Source organism: Notechis scutatus, chromosome 6 (genome assembly GCF_049901735.1).
Source record: "Notechis scutatus isolate UNSWTSFEM ecotype Mainland chromosome 6, rNotScu1.2, whole genome shotgun sequence".
Taxonomy (NCBI): domain Eukaryota; kingdom Metazoa; phylum Chordata; class Lepidosauria; order Squamata; family Elapidae; genus Notechis; species Notechis scutatus.
The window spans coordinates 79,044,081-79,070,789 of NC_142014.1; the positions used below are offsets into that span (position 1 = coordinate 79,044,081).

Consider the following 26,709-nt stretch of genomic DNA (forward strand, 5'->3'; position numbering starts at 1 on the left):
CTCTGGAAGAATTTAAGGAGGTACCCAATGCTTATTCCTTAGACCCGTGATGGCGAGCCTATGGCACGTGTGCCACAGGGGGTATGCAGAGCCATTTGTGCGGGCATGCAAGCCCCAGGCAAACTTACCTCACTGTGCATGCGCGCGCCTCCCAGCTGATTTTCAACCCGTTTGAGGCCAGTTTTCGGTCTGCCAGAGGCTTGAGGGAAGCCTCTGCAGCCTTTGCAGGCCGAAAAATAGGCCCGTTTTGTCACTTCCAGTATTTCCGGAAATACAGGAAGTGACAAAACGGGCCTATTTTTCAGCCTGCAAAGGCTGCAGAGGCTCCCCTCAAGCCTCTGGCAGGCCGAAAAGGCTTCAAACGGGCAAAAATCAGCTGAGAGGCCAGTGCAGGTAAGGAGGCAGCGGGGGATCACATGCATATGCAGGGGGCGTGGGGGGCTGCATGCACTGCCTACTGGGTGCTGGAGTGTAAGCGTGCACGCGCCAGCACACACGCAATTTTTGGCACAGCAGCCCAAAAAGGTTAGCCCCCACTGCCTTAGACCAAGGGTCTTGAAACTTGACGGCTATAAGACTTGTGGACTTCAACTCCCAGAATTCCTGAGCTAACATGACTGAAGGAGGAATTCTGGGAGTTGAAGTCCACAAGCTATCAAGTTTGAAAGAGCCCTGCCTTAGACCTTCAAATTCATTAAAAAAATGGACTTTTAAGAGAAGAGAGGATGCAGCTGGAAAATCAAGGCTGTTTTGAGATATGGATTTAAAACAGACCAAATACAGGTAGTCCTCGAGGTATGAACCACAACGGAGCCCAACATTTGCTAAGCAAGACAGTTGTTAAGTGAGTTTCGCTCCATTCAGGACCTTTCTTGCCACCGTTAATTTGAATCGCTGCAGTTCAGTCAGCAACTTGTTGAAGTGAATCTGGCTTCCCTCGTGGTCAGAAGGTCCTAAAATTCAGGACAGGGCGACCGTCATAAATACATACATGTCCAAATTTTCATCATGCGACTGTTGGGTTGTTGCAATGGGTTTTGGGTTGTTGTTTTTTTCCACTATCCAATCTGGGTCGGTCCCCGGGACCAGAGGTTTCGGTCTTCCGAGCTTTAGGACTTGTGCCCAACCTTGGGGAACTTGTGCGTGGTATTTATACTCCCTATTGCAAGTGGCTCAGAGGATGAAATCCCTGGTCCCGTGGACCGACCCAGATTGGATCCTGCAACATTATCCTGGGACACGTATATTCGCCTTCGGGGGGGGGTTTTGCATTCGTGTCAGAAGCGCCAAAGCGCTTCTAGGTTGAAAGGATTACCCAGTGACATCACCGTTGCGATGGGAGAGTGGGGCGGTGGCCTAGAGGTGGAGTTCTCACCTCACAATCAGAGGAGGCTGTGAGTTTGATCCTAGGTAGAGGCAGATATTTCTCCCTGTATTCACAATGAGAATCTATCTACTGAACAAAACTTCACATTGGCAACAAGGAAGGGCATCCGGCCAGTAAATACACAGCTAGCGCTATTCAGTTGCCCAGATTCCACCCCACAAGAGATTATGGGGTTGTTAAATGGAGATAATGATCACTGTTGCGATGGGGATGCGCAGTTGGGGGCTCCTTCCATGTCCCCAGCAACAGCTGGAGCGAAGGATGGGAGCTCAACCTTGCCCCACGGCAGTTCTCGGATCTCGAACGCGGGATTGCTAACCTCCAGCTCAGCGTTCCAACCACTCGAGCCCCCACACACTTCGCTGCAACAGTCATACATGTGAAAACTGGTCACTTTTTTTCCAGTGCTATTGTAACTTCAAACAGTCACTAAACAAACAGTTGTAACTTGAGGACTACCTGTAGTTAAAAGGCACACAGAAATCATAATAAACCAGAAGTGACATGAATCTTAACCCAGAAAAATGACTTGAAGAATTTTCTTACTTTAGATTTACCAAAGAGGTGTGTTAAATCCGTGAAGGAATTTCCTGACAAAAGCAAAACCAAAGAAGAAATAGGATTTTGGGATGGTTATCTCTAATGAATAATCAAGACCCCTAAAACTAAGGCATACAAAGTGGGTTCATTTGATGAAGGTTAAACTTTATATGATCATCTCTTTTGTCATACCTTTTAATGTGTTTTTTTAAGTAGGAAGCTTTAAAGATTTGTTCGTGGATAGGATATGGAAACAAGAGAGTTTTGTTATTATTTCAGGGAAAAAAAGATAAACTATGATGTTGTAATTGAGAGGAGATGAAGAGAAGATATTAAATTAATTTGTGGGAGATCGTTTGAAGGGATTAATATTTTCCATTTGTTGTTTCTACAAGCTCTTCTGGAATTTTTTCCTGATTAAGTCTGAATGAGGAGGGTTTAAAGATTGTTTCATAGATGTGAGATAAGCCATGGGAAGAGGAGTTTTGGAGAAAATGATAAGCTTTTGTGTAATGTGCAGGAAAGAATTAGGAAACAGATTTAATTGTTTAAAGTTAGAATATATCTTGTTATTTCTGGCAGCTCTTAATGGACTTTTGCTAGTTAAGATTAAAAGATGAATTTTTATTATTTGTCAATAGATGAAAAGAGGTTTGATTGAAATATTAAAGAAAGTGAATGAGCAATTGAAAATGTTTCTACTTGCTTTGATGTTATTTTTAATTTTTTTCTTTTCTTTTTCCTTACGTATTCCCCCACCTTTTTTTTGTACTTTCCTTCTTGTTTATATTTTAGTTTGCATTCATTTTTTTAATCTCTGTAAATTATAACTTCAAAAATATATTTGGCCAGTCTGTTGGCCAAAATTCTCACTTCTTTCAATCTTCCCTGGGTGAAGAGAAACTTATCTTTAGGCAAATGGATTAAGGGGCCAGACCTGAAAACATCACATTTATAACCAGGGTGTTGTGGTCCGCTGGCAGCCTGCGAATATGACAGCAGAGTCGGACAGTGGGGAAGAACATGGCCCAGTCCGAGAGTCTGGGGAGGACTCGGACGATGGTCCTGCATCCGATGCAGAGATGGGGCCAGGACCATCTGGGAGTTGTGTGCTGACTCCGGAGCCTCCAGAATCTGGCAGCAGCGAGGCAGAGGAACAGGGGGAGCCTGTTCCAAGTGCGCGTGTGCGCAGAGCTGCCAGAAGACAAGAACAGTTAAGACAAAAGGGGCAACTCAAGAATAAGGCTTAGACGTGATTGGCCTTCTCATAAGATATAAAGGAAGTGCAAAGGGACAGGAACCTTTGCAGGAAGCAATGTTGTTCGCTCTGGTCAGTTTGGAACCTGAAAGCTCTGTGGTGAATTTGTGCTCTGTTTGGTTTTGAAAGACTAATTGGGACTTTAGTCGCTGGGAGCACTTCAAGAAAGATAAAAGCGCATTTTTATCAGACTTCTTCTGAAGGATTTTGGCAGACTTCCATGGGACTATTTATAACTGGTTGAGACTCATAACGGGCTGTGAATGATGGTAATTCACAGATGTTGAACTAAAATAAAAGGGTTTTGGATTTAATGTGTGTTTGTTGGTGTCTCAGGAAGTCTTGGTCAGAACACAGGGCCTGAATTTTGATCAGCTGACCATGGGGAAGCTGCAACAGGCCCAAGTGTGAAAAAGAGTCAACTTTTCCGGTGCCGTTGTAACTTCGAACGGCCACTAAACTAACTGTTGTAAATCAAGGACGACCTGTCCTGCTGAACCCATGTTTATAGAGAGACAAAATTCTTTCATGTCTCCTCTTCAGGGACATTATCCAAGATGAACCGAGCATCGTCACTTAAAGCTTCCCAATTCCATTATTGGTATGGTGTCTGAGTCCTGAGCTGTGGCCATTTTAAAACGCATCGTCTAATCCTCCATCCCTGATTATGATGTTTTTATATGTTTTTACGTGGATCATTGACTATAATGATAATAAAGGAAGTTCTTATTACATTCTGGTTCTTTAATGCCGTTAAATGAAACAGGCAGATATCCTTATTTTATGGTTCTGCTTTTACGAGCCTTCGCGCTCAGGAGCAGGAAGCAGATGTCTCGATGTCAACGGGTGGATTTATCTTTGAAACCGCTTTCACAAGGTGGTGAATGTTTGTCACCTCCGTACCAACCTTGGTGTCTATATCAATGCTTCCCATTTTAGAGTTACCAGGGAGGAAGGTTCCAGACACTGCCAGGCTCCAAAAATCAAGAAAGACATGCTGTGATCCTTCCAGGATTATCTCTTTCTTGTCCCTCACCTAAAGACGGAATCTTGCCAAACTAAAGCATGCTAACCTTCCCATTAAGCATATATGGGCAGTCCCTCGACTTGCAACCATTCATTTCAGTGGCCATGAAAAAAGTGCCATATGACTGTTTTTTCACTCTCACAACCGTTGCAGCATCCCCGTGGCCATGTGATCAAAATTTGAACGCTTGGCAACAGGCATGTATTTATGACGGTTGAAGTCCCGGGGTCACCAGATCCCCTTTTGCGATCTGACAAGCAATGTCAACGGGAGGAAACCAGATTCACTTAACCATCATGTTACTGATTTAACGACCGCAGCGATTCGCTTAGTAACTGTGGCAAGAAAGGTCGTAAAATGGGGCAAACCCCGCTGAACTGTCTCACTTAGCCATGGAAATTTGGGGCTCTGCTTTGCTGGAAAGTGGAGGGCTACCTGTACTCTGGGAACTGTTAGGGAGGTGCCGTCCTCACCTTCTTTCTCTCACACAAACTATCTGGACTGTGTTGTCTCTTGCTCCTTTGAAACGCAGCCCCTCCCTGCTGGGAATCCAGACTACATTTCATCACATGTACCAGTGGTGGCTAACCTTTTTGGGCTCCTGTGCCAAAAATTGTGCGTGGGCTTGCACTCGCATGCTCACGTGCCAGCACCCAGAAGGCAATGCATGCACCCATGCCCCTGCGCATGCGTGCGCAATCCCCTGCCCCCTTATTTGCCTTGCATCTCCCAGCTGATTTTCGGCCTGTTTGTGGCCTTTTTTTTTCGGCCTCCCAGGCTTGAGGAAAGCCTCTGCAGCCCGAGAAATAGGCCTGTTTCGTCACTTCCGGTATTTCCGGAAATACAGGAAATGATGAAACGGGCCTATTTTTTCAGGCCGCAGAGGCTTTCCTCAAGCCTGGGAGACTGAAAAAGGCCTCAAGCCAGCCCAAAATCAGCTGTGAGGCGCGCGCATGTGCAGTGAGGTAAGTTTGCCTGCGGCTCGCGTGCCGGCACAAATGGCTCTGCATGCCACCTGTGGCACGCATGCCATAGGTTCACCATCACGGACATATACATTGTGTGCATCGGAAAAAGCTAGGAATTTTGTGGACAACCCACCGACCCGCGAGTTGCACTGAGAGAGCTTGTTCCTATCGCACTGTGGATACAACGTGCAGTCACAGTTTCAGACAATGTCTGTACGCCGCACTGTGGAAAGAGCATCTTTCTTCCCACCCACCCTCCCAATTCATTTCTTGTGAAATGCGCACTCTGTTAAATATTCACAAGAATCAGGAGTAACATTTACCAACTGTCGAAGGAATCTCACAATGCCAAATACACAGTGCTGTCGTGGATAACACAACAAATAAGCTTATCCAAGTCATTTAGAAATTCCAAGTTCACATAGTTGCATCTCCAAAGAAAAGAAAAAAGGCTAGTATTGCTCAAGACTAACATAGTACATATTGCAAAAGAAATTGAAAATAATTTCTGTGCACAGCAACTCAAAATAAAAAGAGGGAGGGAACCAAATAATTTATACCGTAACTTATCTAGTGGACAGCACGAATGGACTGATAAGAGCTTCTTCTGACGGCAATTTCTGAACAAAATCACAAAGAAATAGACTATTAAGAATCAGGTATTCAGGACACGATGAGGCTAAAGAAAACACTGAAAAATTGATAACTATCCCAAGCAAATTTACTCAAAAGAAGCTAATTCTCTAAAAGAAATTAGGACGTGTAGAAGCACAAAGGTTTATCTTCCTTTTCAAGTCCTGAATAAGAGAGTGACACAAATGACAACTGTCACATCATGTGTTAGATTCTTCTGACAACTTGGAAGTAACTGCCTGGTGTTTTTTTTTAATTACTGCTCATAAATAAAGCAGGTAATTCAAATTTCTTCTATCCAAGTTGTTTTTAAAATGCAGGAAGGTTAAGTTGGCAAAACCTATTTTGAACGAACTCTGGCTAATTTCATCACGTTATTCCTGTCTATAAGGTTTGCAAATCGATTAATTGATCCTCTTTTAAAGAATTTGTCCAGCTGTGGACATCAAACAGGTTGTTCTGCAGCTTCCTGGGTCCACTTTCCCTCCCTTTTTTAAAAAAAGATTCGAATATTAGTTTTTCTCCAACCTTCTGGCACTTACCCTTGTATTCCAGAGATGCTCAAAGATTACGCCCAGATGTTTAGAGATTACAGAACTCTAGGATTTAATCCATCCAGGCCTAGTGATAAATTCATTCAAAGCATCCAGGTGTTCATTCACCACTTCCTTGCCTATTTTGACCCACACAGGTAATCCTCAACTTACAACCGCTCATTTAGTGACTGTTCCAAGGTTACAACGGCACTGAAAAAAAGTGACTTAAGACCGTTTTTCACTTACAACCATTGCAGCACACACACACACATCCATGGTCAACCTCTGCAGTTGTTAAGCTAGTAACATGGTTGTTAAGTGAATCCAGCTTCCCTGTTGACTTTGCTTGTCAGAAGGTCGCAAAAAGGGATCACGTGACCCAGGGACACCGCGACCGTCGTAAATAGGAGTCGGGTGATAAGCGGCTGAATTTTGATCACGAGACCAACAAGGATGCTGCAATGGTCGTTAAGTGTGAAAAATGGACATGTCTCTCTTTTTAGTGCCGTCGTAACTTTAAACAATCACTAAATGGATGGCTGTAAGTCAAGGATTACTTGTGCAGTTAATTGAGCCAGATTTGCACCCAGAAATGATTAAAAAAATGGTTTTACATGGCGTAGTCCAGCGGTCGCCAACCAGTGGTCCACGAGGAAATTTTGGTGGAGAAATGTCCCCCCAAAAGCAATTAATCCTGGTTGCGCGGGAACACAAGACTGTGCCGGCCATATGGCCCGCCCACCCGCTGGCCCCCGCAAACCTTGAGTAGAGCCACACGAGCTGGAACTGGAAGGTAAGACCAATGGCGGGGCAGGGAAATCCACCCCAGGGTGGCTTGCTGACGTTGGTGGGAAAGTTGGTCCCATATTCCAGAGCTGCAGTAGTCACAGGAGTGGCCCTTGGGTCATCCCGGAGCAGCTTCTCCACTCCACGGAAGGCCAGGTGGAGGGAGCGCGGCGGGGGCGGGGGGGCCGGGACTCCCTCGAATCGGTGCACTCCCACCAACGCAAGCCACCGAGGAAGACTGCCTGTCTTCATTTTCCTTCTCTCAGATTGACCATTGTTTCGTAATAATGACACTAACTTTAATAATTTTGTTACAATTAAACAACCTTTAAAGATTTTGTTACAATCAAATAAGCATTTATAATTTCGTTATATTAAATAGGTGCATTTCATATTAATAAAATGGAAGTTCTCTGATCATTATTTTACAAAACAAATCATATTCGTGGTCCGCGGGAATTAAAATTATGAGCTTGGTGGTCCCTGAGGCCCAAAAGGTTGGCGACCCCTGGCATAGTCTATTTTTACTTTCGGAGAATAAGTCTTCCTTTACACTTCCTATTCCTCAGATAAACATTTGATCAGGTATGTTAGTTGCCATGGAAAACTTTTTATTCTATCGGCTCCTGTCACTTCCTCTTTAGCAAACTAAATTCTCCACAGAAGACAACATTAGTTCCATAAGGCAGTTGCATCCCATATATTTTTGACAGAAACACTACACGCAGAAAGCCACTGTTCTTTCCCATTGTGTTTTTGTGCCACACATGCAACCGAGAGATAATAGGCCTTTAAGAGCAAAATACACTAAGAACATCAGTACAGGATATAAATCCAAATGCAACAGCGTTATAAATAAATAACGGCTCGTATTACGCCTTTGCAAGCCCAGGAAAAGAGCGTTTATTTATTATATCCTTAAACTGCCCCAATCAGAAAAACCCTGGGTGGTACACAAAAACAGACACCACTAATAAAATGACAAAATAAGAACAATAAATCATCACTGAGACTCCACCAATACTAAAACAGCGGGGGGATCTGAGATGAGATGAAATGAGATGCTTTTGAGGGTCTTCTAGAATGCAAGGAATATTATCTAGCAAATATTATCTATGCAAGAATACAACTGAACGGTCAGACAAAGAGACCCGAACTCATTGGTAGCCTCACACTGCAATGAACGAGGACATGCATTCAATTTTGCAGCTACTAAGATTGTTGGACGAGCAGGAACAAAAACAGCCAGATGTCTAAGGATATGTCTGCTAAGTGTTGGAAATGTAATCAGACACCGGGTTCGTACTATCACATGTGGTCAACATGCCCAAAGGCAAAAAAATATTGGACAAAAATACACACATGGTTAGGAAAAAAAATAGGAAAACGACACAAAGATTTAAAGCCAGCAATATTTTTGTTGGGTATTCTACTAGAAAAATAGAATAAAGCGAATACATATTTAATTTTACATGTGTTAACTGCAGCTAGAATTGCGTTTGTACAACAATGGAAAAACGAAGAGATCCCTACAGATGAAAATGTTATTTAAAAAAAATTAGAACATACAGTAATGGGTAGACTAACATTTAAAATTAAGGAAAATGAAGAAACTGAACACTTTTCGACATGGAATTTGTTTTATCAATGGCTAACTAGCAGAAGCAGAAGTTGGAAGCTTAAAAGCATAAGGAAACGATTAACTATATAATTAAAATGGATAAGTAAATATTATTATGTGATTATCATCAACGTTATGTTATCATTAATGTTTATCATTAATGTCATGAATATCATTATTAACACTATTTCTCAAAAACACACTGTTCATATATAGACATAGAATTTTTATGTTTCATATTTTTTAAAAAAAATATATAAATAAAAAAACAGCCGTATTTGCCACCAGTTTATCAAGTAACTTAAGGGCTTGTCAACACAAATAAACAACAAGCAACAACCTAATCGCCAGCCATCAACACCCCAATCAACATCTAAAAATCCATATACAACAAACACCATATCAACACAACACCATGCACAGAATAGGGCAAAGGTCTTCCGATTTGGCAAGTTTAAGATTTGTGGGCTTCAACTCCCAGAATTCCTGAGCTAACATTACTGAAGGAGGAATTCTGGGAGTTGAAGTTCACAAGTCTTAAACTTGCCAAGTTTGAAAGACCCTTGGAATAGGACAAAGCCCACCCTCTGCTAGAAAGAAGTTCCCTGAAGATGGGCTCCACTCCAAAAGCTTGGAAGACAAAATTATTCTGGGTCATGTATATTCACCTTCGTTCATGAATATTATCTAGATCAGGGGTCTCCAACCTTGGCCACTTTATGTCTTGTGGACTCTCAGAATTCGTCAGCCAGCTGCCCCACCTTTAAAAAAACCTGTGGCAACAGACCCTAGCCACGGATCACCCAGACCTAACTCAAGATTTAAATCATCGTCATAAACCTCAACAGAGTCTGAGAACCACCGGTTGAGACCCACGGATCTAGAATACAGGGAATGTTTCAGGAGCGATATCTTTCACAAAATGGGAAGCGCTGCCCAAAAAAAACAAACCCATTACCCCACCGCCTTCCAGCCCGTGCCTCTCTTATCCACCTAAAGGGGAGATTTTTTTTTTTTAAAAAAAATTGTTTTTAATTTGGACCAGACTTTTACAAAGCCTGTCTCCTGTCTTCCTTAGAAAAAAAGCAGAAATGCACAGGAGAAATCATTGCCAACGGGCATTGATTGATTGTACTTCTATCCTGCCACAAATGAAAAAGAAAGAAAGAAACCTTGGCAGCTTACGTAGAATAAATAATACAATTTAAAACATACACGTGTGCCACCTGAAAAGCGGCTGGTCATAAATAAGAACATTAAAACAATCTTAAAAGAAAAAAGAAACTTTCTAATTCAGAGTAATGAACGGGGTTACTCTTGAACTGCGGACCCCGATATATTCGTGTTTCGAACACAGAATCATCCAGTTACATTAAGCTTGTTATGTTTCTTGATCCCTTAGAACAGAGGTCCCCAACCTCCTATTTTCCCCACAACAAGAACCTTGTGAGGTGGTTTGGGCTGAGAAAGAAGGGTTGGCCCAAAATCACGCACTTGGCTTTCATGCCTAAGGCAAGACTAGAACTCACCATCTCCTGGTGATTGGTCTAAAATTACCCAGCCAGCTTTCATGCCTAAGGTGGGGCTAGAACTCACCATCTCCTGGTGATTGGCCCAAAATCACGCAGCTGGCTTTCAGGCCAAAGGTGGGACTAGAACTCACCATCACCTAGTGATTGGCCCAAAGTCATCTATGCATCTTTCATGTCTAAGGCAGGACTGGAACTCACCATCTCCTGGTGATTGGCCCAAAGTTTCCCGGTCAGATTTCATGCTTAAGGTTGGACTAGAACTCCTCGTCTCCTGGTGATTGCCCCAAAATCACCCAGCCAGCTTTCATGACTAAGGCAGGACTTGAACTCACGGTCGTCTACTTTCTAGCCTGGTGTCTTAACCACTAGACCAAACTGGCTCTCTCATATAGTTTTGGAAAACCCTCTCCATGTAATTTTTATGCCTGGAATTGTCACAGCCAGTTAACGGAGACAAAAGGAAGCACAAAAAAAAGCCAGATAACCCCAAATTAGTTTAGTCCGATTCGGACTCATTATGTTTAAATAATTGGAATTTCAAAATACAGAGGAGGGGGGGGGAAAAATCAAGTTACCCACAACTCCCTTTTTATCCCGACCTCGTAAATCAGAAACCTTCTCCGATTGAAGCTGCAAGGTATAAACACGGTTATTTAAAATTGTGTATAAACGGTTAAAATATTGTGTATACATGCAGGTGGGTGATTCCATGTGGCCAGGTATCTATTTTTCTTTTCATTCTGATCTCCCGCTATAAATCACAGGCAAAAGATGAGGAGAGCAGAGGGGATGCCGTTTAACCCGGATTCAATCTCTTCTTTAAAACTACAACTTCTTGCTCAGACGTGTTGGAAAGCATCTTTAAGCTTGACGGCGATGTTACTAAGAAAGGGGTGGGTTGTTGTTTTTCTTTCTCCCCCCCCCTTTCTCTTTGGGGTATAAAAGGAATAAAAACACAGCTAGGTAATCCGTGTCATTGCTTTTCTCTCCTCTGTGTGTGTGTGTGTGTGTGTGTGTTGTAAAACAAAGCATTAAAAAAAACCTGGTGAGGCTTTTCAGTAAGTCATAAACGTGCAAGAGATGCTGAATGTCACCTGAAGTACTTTGGTAAAGAAGAAAAGCTAACAACTGCAAAGGAGGGGAATTAAATTGCTAACATTCGACATTCAAAAATAAAAATAAAAATAAAAACCACCGGCATTTTACACCTACCGGCACTTTTTTACTACTTTTTTTAATGTAGTAATGTAAAGCTGTTCGAGTGAACTCTGGAGCAAGAAAAAAAAGCAAGAATGGTCGGGTCCCTAGTGCTCCTTTGGGCTGGGTTGCTTCGTGGCAGACGTTTCATGACCCAACTAGGGAACATCATCAGTGCTAGAAGGTAAGGGGGGTGGGGGTTGGGAGAAGGAAGAGGAAGAAGAGGAAGCAGAGAAGCAAGAGGAGGAGGAGGACTGTGGGGTCCTTGGTGCTCTCTGCACTTGGTGGTTTTCTTGCAGGCATTTCATGACCCAACTAGGTAACATTATCAATGCTAGAATGGAGTGGGGTTTGTGGAGTGGAATTGGAGAGAAGAGGAAGAGGAAGAAGAGAAGCAAGAAGCAGGAGGAGGAGGAGGAGGAGGAGGAGGGAAGGAGGAGGAGCAGGAGGGGAAGGGAAGGGGGGAGGAGGAGGAGGAAGGGATGGGGGAGGAGGAGGAGGAGGAGGAAAGGGAAGTGCAGATGTTTCATGACCCAACTAGGTAATGTCATCAGTGCTAGAAGGCAGTGGGGTTTGTGGAGTGGAATTGGAGGAGAAGAGGGAAGAGGAAGAAGAGAAGCAAGAGGAGGAGGAGGAGAACTGTGGGCCCTTGGTCTCTCTGCTTGGGGTTTCTTGCAGGCATTTCTGCAACTAGGGGAACATTATCAATGCTAGAATGGAGTGGGGTTTGTGGAGTGGAATTGGAGAAGAAGGGAAGAGGAAGAAGAGAAGCAAGAGGAGGAGGAGGAGGAGGAGGGAAGGAGGAGGAGCAGGAGGGAAGGGAAGGGGAGGAGGAAGGGATGGGGGAGGAGGAGGAGGAGGAGGAGGAGGAGGAGGAAAGGAAGTGCAGATGTTTCATGACCCAACTAGGTAATGTCATCAGTGCTAGAAGGCAGTGGGGTTTGTGGAGTGGAATTGGAGGAGAAGAAGAAGAGAAGCAAGAGGAGGAGGATGACTGTGGGGCCCTTGGTGCTCTCTGCGCTTGGTGGTTTTCTTGCAGGCATTTCATGACCCAACTAGGGAACATCATCAGTGCTAGAAGGTAAGTGGGGGGGTTGGGAGAAGGAAGAGGAAGAAGAGGAAGAAGAGAAGCAAGAGGAGGAAGAGGACTGTAGGGTCCTTGGTGCTCTCTGCACTTGGTTGCAGATGTGAGGGATGACTGGTGCTCTCTGAGGTTGGTTGTTTTCTTGCAGACCTTTCAGGACCCAGGAAAACGCCCAAGGTTGGAAAAAAAAATGCTCTAACAGGTAGTGCTTTCAGATATATACCTTGTAAAATCCCGGCAAAGGTATTACTGAATTTTGCAGCCTCATCCACACACACTGTACTACTGTAAGCCGAATGAACAAAACACCAAACAAAATGCTAGCGTTCATTCAGTGCAAAGCTGTATTCCACCATCAAATAGTGAAAAGGTAAAGCCGCTGGTTTCCACAGAAGCAGACAAGTTTCACGAACCAAGAGGATTTCTTACAAAGCTTATGGAAGGAGAAAGAGGGGGAGAGGGAAACGGGGGAGAAAAAGAGAGACAGAGAAAAGAGAGACAGAGAGAGGGAGGGAGAGGGAATGGGGGAGAGAAAGAGACGGAGAGGGAGAGGGGAGGAGGGAGAGAGAAAAGAGAGAGAGAGAGAGAGGAGAGAGGGAGGGAGGAGGGTTGGAGGGAGAGATAGAGGGGGAGAAAAAAGAGATAGTTGAGAAAGACAGAGAGAGGGAGAGGGGGAAGAGAAAAAGAGGGAAAGAGAGAGGTAGAAGAGAGGGGGAATGGGGAGGAGGGAGAGGAGGGAGAGAGAAAAAGAAAGAGACAGATAGACAGAAAGGAACAGACAGACAGACTCTCTCTCTCTCTCTCTCTCTCTCACACACACACACACACACACACACACACACACACATGTATACTATAATTCCAAATTTCCAAATTTTATGGATACCACCCACAGAAGCTTTTGCTGAAATGCACATACCCAGCAAGCAGAAAAAAACAACCCTCAAAAAAGAGAGAAGAGCGACTGGAATAATCTACTGTGGAAAAGAGAATTAGATCCATACAAAGCCTTTATAAAATGGCTGTCAAGAAAAAAGAGAGAGGCGGGGGGAAAAAAAACCTTTGGTTAAACTCTGCAAAGTGCAAAATGGAGATAATCCCTGCAAATCTATTTTCCATGTCTGGGGGTTCTCCCCCCACTCCTTTTCTCTATTTCACAGTACAAAAGGTTCCCTTTTAAAGCCGTCTTTTCGGAATCAAGCTGTTTAAACCCGAAAGCCTGTGTAAATTTCTCTACTCGCTCAACGCTATTATAAGGATGCCAATGCCGGGCAGAGCACGTCTGTGCCAAGTTTCAATTCCTTCACCCAAATATCATCCTTTAAAGCACTGCTAATACTGAACAAAGAGGGATGTTCAGGCAAATATTTATTTCTCTGCTGAATTGCAGCCCCTTTATAGAGAGCCTCGAAATATCTCGTAGGCCCTGAATAATTACGGTCCAACTACAAGGAACTATGTTTTAGAACAGAAAGTTGGAAGGGACCTTGGAGGTCTTCTAGTCCAACCGCTTGCTCAGGCAGGAAACCCTATGCCATTTCAGACAAACGGATGTCCAATCTCTTCTTAAAAACTTCCAGTGTTGGGGCATTCACAACTTCTGAAGGAAAGTTGTTGCGATGATTAATGTATTATGCTGTAGCTCTTTCTTTAAGACACAGGTGTCCAACCTTGGCAATATTGAGGACTTGTAGACTTCAGCTCCCAGAATTACCCAGCCAGCCATGCAAGCTGGGTAATTCTGGGAATTGAAGTCCACAAGTCTTCAAGTTGAGTTCACAAGTCTTCAAAATAGCTGGGGAATTCAAACATGGCTGGCTGGGGAACTCTTGAAAGTTGAAGTCCACAAGTCCTCAAGTTGACTGGGGAATTCAAACATGGCTGGCTGGGGAATTCTGGGAGTTGAAGTCCACAAGTCTTCAAGTTGAAGTCCACAAGTCCTCAAGTTGACTGGGGAATTCAAACATGGCTGGCTGGGGAATTCTGGGAGTTGAAGTCCAAAAGTCTTCAAGCTGAAATCTTCAAGTTAAAGTCCACAAGTCTTCAAGTTGACTGGAGAATTCAAACATGGCTGGTGGGGAATTCTGGGAGTTGAAGTCTACATGTCTTCAAGTTGAAGTCCACAAGTCTTCAAGCTGAAGTCTTCAAGTTGAAGTCCACAATTTCTTGAAGTTGGTTGGGGAATTCAAACGTGGCCGGCTGGGGAATTCTGGGACTTCTGGAACTGCACTTCCCTAAAGAGAATGGATCCCAGCAGATGTGAATTCCATGGGGTCCTTGGTGCTCTTTGAGCTTGCAGATGTTTCATGACCCAACTAGGTAACATCATCAGTGCTGGAATGAGGATGGGTGTGAATGCGAGTTCACAGGGAATAGGAATCCTGGATAATCCTGGCGGCACATCAGGAAGGAGAAGATTAAAAAGCCCACCTAACTCAGGGTTTCATATAATGGAGGTTTGCCGTGTGCATTAAATAGAATAAAACCTGAACAAGAAAGCTACCACCAACAGGCATCGCTTAATATTATTGGTACAGGAGGAATAATCAAAGTGCGTAATAAATTGTTCCATTTTAAACTGCTAACATTAATTACATTAACACGAACACAGAAAGAGTAAGCACATTTCCTCGTAAGAACCAAAAATCAATTAAGACCAGCCATAATATTTCAAAGAGCTGTAATTTCAGCATAACACATAAATTTGTTTTACTCCTCAAAGAGGCATATTTTAGTCCGGGTAAAGGGCTTTTGGTTGTGTTTATGTTCAATTTGGTATGACATTAGCTAAATTTAGATGGAAATCCTATAAACACATTTCTGGGTATACATTCCTTTGAAGTCTACCGGGATAGTTTGTTTAAACCTCTGTGGTTAATTCCATCATAAAGCAGTGTTAAAAGAGAGAGAGAGAAGCAATATTCACACACAACGTCAATTACAAGGTTCTTTAATAAATACAAAAATAATGAGCTTGCAAAACAAGACTCGATGAAAGTCAAATAACAACGTCTTATTGATTGTAAGATGGCAAAAACCTTTCAGAAATCCACATCACAGCAGTACGGGCATGTTAAAAAAATGGACTTCACTAGTTCTCAGGTGAGCACAGAAGGTAAGGTAACAAATATCATCCTGCTTTCGAAAAGTACGCAGGGAATTTTACCGATTCGACGCAATTTGATGTTGCATCACATCAGTAAAATTCTGAAGAAAGAATAGAATAGAATAGAATAGAATAGAGAATAGAATAGAGAATAGAATAGAATAGAATAGAATAGAATAGAATAGAATAGAGAATAGAGAATAGAATAGAAGAGAATAGAATAGAATAGAATAGAATAGAATAGAATAGAATAGAATAGAAATAATTAGAATGGAATGGAATGGAATAAAACAGGAATAAAACAATAAGAATAGAATAGAATATGAATAAAACAATAAGAATAGGATGGGAATAAAACAGGAATAAAACAGTAAGGATAGGATAGCATAGGATAGGATAAGATAGGAATAAAACAATAAGAATAGAATATGGAATGGAGAGTAGAACAGAACAGAAGAGAACAGGACAGAAGAGAATTCTTTATTGGCCAAGTGCGATTAGACACACAATTAATGTGTCTCCGGTGCATATGCTATCGGTGTACATACAACATTAGATATATATCATTACCATAGTCATTGTAAAAATACATTCATCATAAAACATTAGATAGAACACTTAGTGATAGTCATGGATACTAAATAAGCAAATTGTTAAATAATTTGTTTATATGTAATGAAAGATCTCCAAAAACAAAGAACAGAGAGGAATGCTGGATGGCACGGTCAGGATTTATTTAAAAAACTGTTTTCATCTCAGGTAAAATTTTCACACATACCAGCCAGCTTTTTTAAAAAAAAAAATTGAAATGAAGCTCATTTTCCCAAAGGAAACAGGAGCAAACAGTCTCCAAAGTGGACTGAGTGCACCAGCTGTGTTGGAATCCGAGCTCCCCAATTCCCAACTGTTTCCACTCATTTGCTTTCCTAGTTTACGGGCACCGACCTTATTTCAACCCTGGTATCCAAAGTCACAGATTTCCCCACAGAACTCTGAAAATAAATAAAGGAATTTACCTTTTCTGAGCTTCAGCCTCTCGCCTCGCTTGTTCCAAGGCCAATTCTTCAGCTATTCTTTTCTTTAGTTCTTCTTCATTGACTGGAATTAAGAAATGGGGGGGAGGAACACGACAAAATAAACATGTTACAATAGAATAGGATAGGATAGGATAGGAATACAGTACAGTACAGTACAATACAAGAGAAAGAAGAGAATACAAGAGAATACAATAGAACAGAGCTGGAAGGGACCTTGGAGATCTTCTAGTCCAACCCCCTGCTTAGGCAGGAAACCCTATACCATTTCAGACAATTTCAGACAATAATGTTGCGTATAACCAGCTCACAGAGTTGTTTTTTTATTCATCAATTCCGTTTTTTGACTCATGTATCTTTGAGGGTGATGGGTGGTTTAGAAAAGGGAGGGAGGGAGGGAGGGAGGGAGAGGAGGGAGGGAGGAAGGAGGAAGGAAGGAAGGAAGGAAGGAAGGAAGGAAGGAAGGAAGGAAGGAAGGAAGGAAGGAAGGAAGGAAGGAAGGAAGGATCTTTGCTGTGGATTGGGCCCCTAGTAAACTGAATCAGGTCCCTGACTGCTATTACGGACATGAACTCCAAAGTTATCTCGAAATCCACCACTTTGAGAGACCCCTTGGTTTCCATATTTCAGCATTGGGTTCCACTTAAAAAATCTGATCTATTGCAATAACGTAGTAGGGAGGAGGAGTGGCAGAACCTGGGGGTGAAGTTAAAAGGGGGATCAGCCACAAGTGGACTAAATCCAAACCCATTGATTGCCCTTGGCCTTTATCTAACTCCAGTTAGTTGAGAAGATCCCCACGCATAAGTTTTAGCAATAAATTAGTTTAACTGGGCCTTCATAAGTGGACCTGATCTTTCCAATATCTGAAAATCATTATGGTAAAGAAAGTTTGTTCATAGGTATTCTCAAATTTTGACTTAAAACACTGGGCCGAGTCTACTGACGTGTCCTCTGAAGCAATAAGTTCATGGGAGCTGTCATGCCCGTTGGAGTCTGAATCCAAGGAGGAAGACGAACAGCCCACAGGGACTGGGAGTGTGGCTCCAGTTGGCTGTGGAGGAAACTGGGGAAGGGCAAAGGCCGGCTGGGCAGAGCAGGGGGAGAAGTAGAGCAAGGGAGAGGGAGTTCAAAGGAAGACCCAGGCCCACCCCCTCTTCATCCTAGGACACAGGGAGGAACGGAGAAGAGAGCAACATAGGTTGCATGGCTTACAGGGGAGGAAAGGGCCCTGATTCCCTTCATTAGCCACAGCTGGAAAGAGACTTTAAAAGCGATGCATGCTGAGTGCAGCGTCTGCTGGGAACAAATGTGAGTTTATCTTGTGTTGTCGTGGCTTATCTGCATTCCTGGCATCCTCCTAACCGGGTTGAATTACTTTCGTTCCTTCACATCTGGAATTCTTGCTCCTGCCCTGCCGGAGTAATTACCACATTTTGCCTTGATTGGACTTACAGTTTTTGTTGACCACGTTTTGGACTTGATTCTCTGCAGCCAAAGGCTGTTCCTGGGAGAAATTTTCTCCAGCCAGAAGGTAACCAGGACATTGGGGGCAAGTTGGAGCTAATAAAGGGACTCCTACTGATTATCTGACTATGTTGCTTTTGTGCCACGCCCCGGTCATGACAGGAGCTTTCTTCCATCTGACCTTTGCTGATTTTTTCCAGAGATGCCCTCATACCTCTCTGGTCCAATATTTGAGGGCCTGCCACAAAGAAGAAGGGGTCAATTAATTTTCCAAAGCATCAGAGGGCAGGACAAGAAGAAATGGATGGAAACTCATCCAGGCGAGAAGCAACCTGGAATTAAGGAGAAACTTCCTAACCGTGGGAAGAATTAGCCTGTGGAACTGCTTGCCTCTGGAAATTGTGGGTACTCCATCACTGGAGGTTTTGAAAGAAGAGATTGGACAGCCGCTTGTCTGAAATGGTGTCAGATCTCCTGTTTGAGCAAGGGGCTGGACTAGAAGACCTCCAAGGTCCCTTCCAGCTCTATTTTGATTGGTCTATAAAATCTCCACAAACAGCCCCCCTGGGAAGACAGCAAAACAATCTACCCTGCAATTGATCATTAGATTAATTTCACCTCTGGAGAGGTATTTTAACTCTTTCAAGACTCAGATCTGGCACCTGACCATGGGCATACAATGCCTAACAATTAAGGTGCCTGCCGATCCATGCATCGGGGGGGCGGGGGAGGTTTATGGGGCCCTGGTGTATGTATGGATAGGGGAAAAAAAGGCTAATGGCCCATCGAAACAACCTCAGAAGCACAATAAATACAACCTGGCTATAAAGACACGGCACATTTGACCTTAGCAATCAATTGGGTTACGTATCGATCACCCAGACCCTAATAGGGAATAAAAGCGAGGATGTAGATTGTTAAATAGAAATTCTATTACCCTAGATATATAGGATTGTTGTTCCCGAACGAGACAGCCAAGAAAACTAAGTAAGGCCTTAATCTTAGGAAAAGGACCCGAGGATGAGATATAACTCCAGCCATTTTATTTATCTGGCCAAGTTCTTGCCAAAAAAAAACAAACCCCACCACAAATCGTTTGACTCAAATTGATGGGCTGAGCATCTAAGCAGGCAATTCCTATTTGGCTGAGGCAGATGAATCATTTACAAATAAACCCTTAGGAAGTCAAACCAAGCACAATTATTCCAAGCCTGCTTGAGGTCAGCCGTGTAAGCGTGCCTGACGAGCAGAAAACCTGATTTTTCTAATGACGGATTCTGAGGCGGCTCTGTAAGGTGGGGTTTGAGACACTGGAGGTGGAAACTGTGGTGAAAAAAACATTTCCGCGCTGTAGGATGCCCAGATTAATGCTGACCTGAACTAAATGCCCATTTGCTTAGGTCAGGGGTGTCCAACTCAAAGCCCACGGGACCATCCTGGAACTATCAAGGGACCGGCCCGCGGTGCCTCTGGCGGCTAAAATGGGCCGCATGTGGGGGGGGAGCTCATTTTCACCCTCCTTGGCCTCCCGCAACACTCTGCGGGCTGAAAATGGGCCGAAAAACAGGCCGAAAAACAGGCCCAAACCACCTGTTTTCAGCCTGGCAGAGTTCTGCAGGAGGCATCTGTCCTAAAATGATGATCTGTCCATCAAAGAAATCCAGTTTGACACCCCTGGCTCATATCGTCCTCACTAGGAACCACAGACTGGACAATCATCGGAATCAGAAACTATCCTGTGGTATCTGAAATGGAACAGAACGACATAATCACAGTCGGAAGGGACCTTGGAGGTCTTCTAGGCCAACCCCCTGCCGAAACAGGAAGCCCGAAACCATTTCAGACAAAGGAACCAATGGACAGGGACAAGAGAGTCCAAATCCCCATCTCCACGTGAGGCTCTTTTTCTGCCGTTTACCTAATTATATACATTTGTCATAGGTTTCAGAACAGTGACGGGTTCAGGCAGGAGAGGGGAAAATCCCTATAATCAAGGTTTTTTTTACTAGACCACGAGTCTCAAAATCAAGGTGGGCATGACCTTATAACAGAGTAACAGAATAACAGAGTCGGAAGGGACCTTGGAGGTCTTCTAGTCCAACCCCCCCCCCCCTGCTCAGGCAGGAGACCCTACACCATTACAAATGGCTGTCCAATCTCTTCTTTAAAAACTCCAGTGTTGGAGCATCCACAACTTCTGGAGACAAGTCGTTCTGTTGATTGGCTGTTCTGACTGACAGAAAAAATTCTCCTTAGTTCTATCCTAAAACTTGCGCTATCCTACTATTATGCAGCGTTCTCTTTACTAAAGCATGGAGCCTCTCCTAGTGTGTCTCTCAATCTTAACAATTGAAGTCCAGGCATGTTAAAGTTGCTAAGATAGAGATGCCCAGTTTTGTACTATATGGGTAGTTCTCGAGATACGAGCGGTCACTTAACGCCCATTCAAAGTTACGACGCATTCCCTCCAAAAAGCTACATATGACCTTGTTTTAGAAGTTACAGCCACTGCAGCACCCCCTTGGTTATTTATTTAGTGCCGTGATGGCAAACCTAGGACGCGTGTGCCGAAAGTGGCATGCCTAGAGCTATCTCTCCAGGCACAGCAGCCGTTGCCCATTACTCTTCCGGGTTCTGGTGTGCCTGGTGGTCTTTGCGCGCACAGGAGCGCCGGAAACCGGAAGACCAGGTGGCCGGTTGCATATGCGCGTGTGCCGGGAAGCTGAGCTTCCAGTTTCCAGCACGCATATGCGTGCCATCCAGCTGTCTTCATCCACGCATGTACGACCAGAAACTGGAAGACCAGGGGGCTGGTGCGCATGTGCTCACTGGAAACCAGCAGCTCAGCTTCCCGGCATGCACATGTGCGCCGGGGAACTGCTCTTCCGGTTTTCGGCACTCGGTGCTGAAAAGGTTCGCCAACACTGATTGAGTGTACGGCATACATGGATTTGCATTATATGTTAACATTTTGCCTATGTTTTAAAAAATGCAATAAAATTGGAGTGTCAAAAGGATCTATATTCAGATACCAATGTCTAGATCACCTAACCACTGAAGCGCAGCATCGTTTGGGGAGGGAGGGAGGGAGGGAGATCAGGTACTGGACAGGTATACGCCCACAGGTGACAGCCAGTCATGGTGTGATCTACAGACTGAATGACTCCCAAAGGTGCTTTTTTAAAAGGCAACTGGACTTTCTGGTTTTTTCTGTTGAAGAGGTTTCGCTTCTCCTCCAAGAAGTTTCTTCAGCTCTGACTGGATGGTGGGGAATGGAAGGATTTATATTCCTTGCAGACAGCTGGCCATTTGTGTCCTTTTAGAGAGTCCTGGAGGTTTATCTGTGTCCTCAGGGTCACCTGAGTGGTGCAAATGTTTCCTGTAGTCTGCAATTTTCCCCCCCTGGAAATCCATTCCTATTCCCACACCATTCAAAGGCTGTTCATCCCAATTTGTAGAGATTCTCAGTCACCCAGGTCCTGGTTGTCCCAAAGGTGCTTTTTTCAGGAGGCAACTGGACTTTCTCGTTTTTCTTTGAAGATGTTTCACTTCTCATCCGAGAAGCTTCTTCAGCTCTGGCTGGATGGTGGGGAAGGGAAGGATTTATACCTCTTGCAGACAGCTGGTCATTTGCATCCTTTTCGAAGAGTCGTTGAGGCCACCTGGAGGTTTACCTGTGTCCTCGGGGCCACCTGAGTGGTGCAAATGAGTGTGGAGCCTTCTTGGAACTGCTGAAAGGACTGTGTTGTAGACTGGAGACAGATGTTAGAGACAGAATCTGCTGCTTCTTAGAACAAGCCTTTCTAGACATTTTAGTAACAGTCTTTTTTTAGACTTTCTAAAACAAACGTCCAACCACGCCACTCCAGAATTCTGCAATTCAGAATTACAGGCTAAAGCGTTCAAACCAAGCAACGCGACTCAATATATTGAAGACAAGTTGGTTGGAATAACACGTTCTGCCCCAGTTCGGTTTTAAGAGAGGAGGCAAATTTACTGTTAACGGTGCTGGTTAATTTGCTCATTTAAATTACGGGCAAAAGGCACGGGGATTCTGATTTAACACAACCGGAGAGCTTTATTGCAGTCTGAAGTCATTTGGGTAAGAAAAGCTCATTAAAATACTAGAGCTACTACAGACCTAGAATCGTTTATCACCTCTAGGGCATAATAAGTCTTCGGGGCTATGAACAAAAAAAAAGGTGGGGGGAGAAAGGAAGAAATGTGTTAAAAAAAACAACACCAAACCAAAAAATCCTTCGGATAATGCAACTTTAGTCCTGGAGTAAAAAGGCAGAGTGGAAACCTAAATGAACTTTTGGAGAGGGGGGGAGAGAGGGAGAGAAGGGGAGAGGGAGAGGGAGAGAGGGAGAGAGAGAATGAGGGAGAGGAGAGGGAGAGGGGGAGAGAAGAGAGAGAGGGAGAGAGGGAGGGGAGGAGGGGAGAGAGGGAGAGATGAGGAAGGGAGAGGGAGAGAGAGAATGAGAGGGCGGAGAGGAAGAGAGGGGAGAGAGAGGGAGAGAGAGAGAGGAGGGAGAGAGAGAGGAAGAGGGAGAGGAAGAGGGAGAGGAGAGAGAGAGAAGAGGGGAGAGAGAGAATGTAGGGGAGAAAGGGGAGAGGGAGGGAAGGAGAGGGAGAGAGGGAGGGAGAGGAGAGAGAGGGGAGAGAGAGGGAGAGAGAGAATGAGGAGGGAGAGAGGAGAGAGAAAGGGGGGAGAGGGAGGAAGAGGAAGAGGGGGAAAATGAGGGAGAGAGAGAGAGAGAGAGAGGGAGGGAGAGGGAGGAGAGGGAGGGGAGAGGGAGAGAGGGAGAGGGAGAAGGGAGAGAGAGGAAGAGAGGGAGAGAGAGAATGAGGGGGGAGAGAGAGGGGGAGAGGGAGGAGGGAGGGAGGGGAAAGATAGAGAGAGAGGGAGAAAGGGAGGAAGAGGGAGAGAGGGAAAGAGGGAGAGAGAGGGAGAGAATGAGGGGGAAGAGGGAGGGAGGGGGAGGGGGAGAGAGGGAGAGAATGAGGGGGAGAGGGAGAGAGAATGAGAGGGAGAGGGGGAGAGGGAAGGAGAGGGAGAGAGGGAGAGAGAGATTTTTCTTGCTTGGCACAGCAAGCTAAACAAAGGGCAACTGGACCATGGCTTACTCAATTAACCTGGTCATCAGGAAGAGTGCAGAGAAGAACAACAAAGAGGATTAGGAGTCTGGAGGCTAAAACATGGGAAGAACGGTTGCAGGAACTGGGTAGGTCTACTTTGATGAAAAGAAGGACCAGGGGAGACATGATAGCAGTGCTCCAATATCTGAGGGGCTGCCCCAAAGAAGAGGGAGTCAAGCTAATCTCCAAAGCCCCTGAAGGCAGGACAAGAAGCAACGGATGGAAACTAACCAAGAGAGAGAAGCAACCTAAAACTAAGGTGAAATTTCATGACAGTGAGAACAATTAATCAGTGGCTTGCCACCAGAAGTTGTGAATACTCCAACGCTGGGAGTTTTTAAGAAGAGGCTAGACAGTCACTTGTCTGAAATAGGGTAGGGTCTCCAGCTTGAGCAGGGGTTGGACTTGAAGACCTCTAAGGTCCCTTCCGGCTCTCTTTTGATTCCAATATTTGAGTGGCTGCCTGCGCAGGAAGCAGATCTGAGGCCATTTTCTCATCACCTGAAGCGCAAGAGGGTTATGGAACAAGAGAGAGGATTTCAAGCATTCAAGCAAAGTGTAAGAAAATGGATGAAAAAGTATCATCAGTTCATTCTTTCGGAATGGCCAGGCCCAAATTCCGATCCAAACACCAATAAAATGCTGTGGCAGGACTCCACATTGTACAATGCCCTCAAATGCATCTAACCGTGAAACAAAATTTCGCCCAGGCCGAAGAGGCTCAAACGTCCATGAAGTGTCTGACTTGCAGGCGTTTCATGACCCAACTAGGGAACATCATCAGTGCTGGAGGGTTTGTAGAGTAGAGGAGGGAAAGGATAACTGTGTGGTCCATGGTGCTCTCTGAGCCTGGTGGTTTTCTTGCAGACGTTTCATGACTCAACTAGGGAACATCTTCAGTGCTAGAGGGGGCTGTTTAACAACACTCACCAACACCGACAGGCCAGGCCACTGTATATAAACAGTGAGTAAACCCTTCCAGCACTGATAATGTTCTCTAGCTAGGCATGGAAACGTCTGCAAGAAAACAACCAAGCTCCAAGGGCACCACAGACCACAGTCTCTGCAAACCCCCACTCCTTTTTAACACTGATGTTGTTACCTAACTGGGTCATGAAACATCTGCAAGAAAACCACCAAGCTCAGAGAGCATTGAGGACCCCACAGTCCTCCTCCTCCTCCTCTACTCTACTCACCCGATTCCCCTCCAGCACTGATGAGGTTTCCTAGTTGGGTCATGAAATGTCTGCAAGAAAAGAACCAACTCAGAGAGCACCAAGGACCTCACAGTCCTCCTCCCCCTTCTCTTCCATCTCTTCCACTTCACAAACCCCACTCCCTTCTAGCACTGATGACGTTTCCTAGGTGGGTCATGAAATGTCTTCAGCCAAACCACCAAGCTCAGAGAGCAACAAGGTCCCCACAGTTCAAGCCTGAGCTAGAAATATTTTCTTCTGTCAATTTTTGTGAAGCGCTGGGAAGATTAATTACCAAATCCCCCAAAAAAAGGTTAAGCAAAAGATTAAATGCAGACAGTTACTGAATCTACAGTGGCTATTACTTTTTTCCCACTGGCTTATTGGACGTGTAATAAATAAATCTTACGAAGTAAATACGAAATAAATAAATTGGACTGCCATTTGTCAGAAATGGGGTAGGGTCTCCTGCTTAGGCAGGGGGTTGGACTAAATGACCTACATGGTCCCTTCCAACTCTGATTATCTGTATCTGTAAATGGAAGAGGCCCCAAATGTTGGTGTTCTCCATTCAGTTGACCGTTTGACCATTCATACCTGTGGCTCCAAACCACTGCCTGAATCTAACCCTGGTGCCCAAGCCAACAAATTTCAAAATTTGCTTTAATTTCAAGTTCTTTGACCTTTCAATGAAATGTCCTACTACAGGTAGTCCTCGACTTACAACAGTTCCCTGAATGACCGTTCGAAGTTACAACAGCACTGAAACAATGTGACTTAGGGCCGTTTTTCACACTTGCGACCATTGCAGCATCCCCATGGTCATAGGGTTTACATTCGGACGCTTGGCCACTGACTCATATTTATGACGGTCGCAATGTCCCGGGGTCACGTGATCCTCCTTTTGCAACCTTCTGAGAAACAAGGTCAATGGGGAAACCAGATTCACTTAACAACCTTGTGACTATCAACTGCGATGATTCACTTAACAACCGTGGCAAGAAAAGTCATAACATCAGGCAAACCTCACAGAACACGTTTCTCCCTTAGCAACATACATTTTGGGGCGAAATGTGGTCGTACGTTGAGGACTTCCTGTATCAAATACTGATTTCTCGGAACTGCACTCGCTACAAACTGAGTGTCAGGATTCTGGCAGTTACTCCAGTTAAATCATGAGCCTCCAGCCACACTCCCAAAACTAAAAAGGATTTATTTGAAGTTAACGTTCTAGTCCCCCTTGATCCTGCTTTTCCTCCCACCCCTCTGGGTGTATCATCCAACGAAAAACATCCATAGTCAAGAGTCATCAATCATGCTCTCCAATTAGATTTTTTCGAGGCAGAAGCTTCAGTCATCTAATCAGTCTTCGAAGAAAATACGAATGGAATGTACTTTCGATTCCACACTGCTGCCGGCTCTTTGAAACTCCCCTCCCTTCTTTCTGTTGTCAACTATAAAACGTGTATACAAAATGTTTTATGAGTTGACACTGAGCCTTAAAAAAATGATAGTTAATCCAAATTTGTGAAATATATCACTGGGGGGAGGGGAGAGGGCTTCAGCTCATTAAATGCATGTTTATGTACCCTGTTTCCCCGAAAATACGACCCACTTTGAAAGTAAGTCCTAGGCTTGATTTTTACACGTGCACCCAATGTAAGTCCTCCCCCCCAAAAAAATAAGCCCTAATTAACGTCCTGCCCACACCAGAGTGGACAGATAAAAATTAAGCTAGGGTGGTGGTGGGTGGTGGTGGAGCTGCACTCGATCTGGAGCTCTGTTATTGGCTGCAGAGGCCTTCAGGAAAGCCTTGGTGTAAACCTGAAATTGACATATGCGTAGCCATTTTATTTAGCCTTATAAATATATTCTTATATATATATTCCTTTTCTTTCTTTCTCTTTGCTGGTTATGGAGGGAGGGGTTTCGGGCTTTCCACATTCCTACGGTGGGAGGAATGAGATAGAGAGAGTTGTTTAGGCTCGGTGGTTCTTCTTCCCATGGGAACCCCTGCTGAGACCTGGAGGTGGAGATTGATGACACCAGGCAAACATTGATTTACTTCTATTGGGAAATGTGACTTTTGGAGGGTTGTTTCTAACTTCCAATATTATGTGGTGTAATTCCGGGTTGTGTCAGATCTGGAATTACAACAGATTTTGCCAATTTGATGCTTTCCTAAATAAAAGAAA

The 26,709-nt window shown here is 44.3% G+C and overlaps 1 protein-coding gene across 3 annotated transcripts in view; it reads right to left on the reverse strand.

The window, feature by feature from the left end:
* The window catches only part of CHCHD3 (coiled-coil-helix-coiled-coil-helix domain containing 3), a 423,433-nt gene that overhangs the window by 368,233 nt on the left and 28,491 nt on the right, over positions 1–26,709 (reverse strand). For all 3 annotated transcript variants that reach the window (XM_087968922.1, XM_087968921.1, XM_087968920.1), the window contains exon 3: positions 16,692–16,773. In XM_087968922.1, coding sequence (XP_087825048.1) covers positions 16,692–16,773 — 82 coding nt within the window. The remainder of the gene's footprint in view (positions 1–16,691; positions 16,774–26,709) is intronic.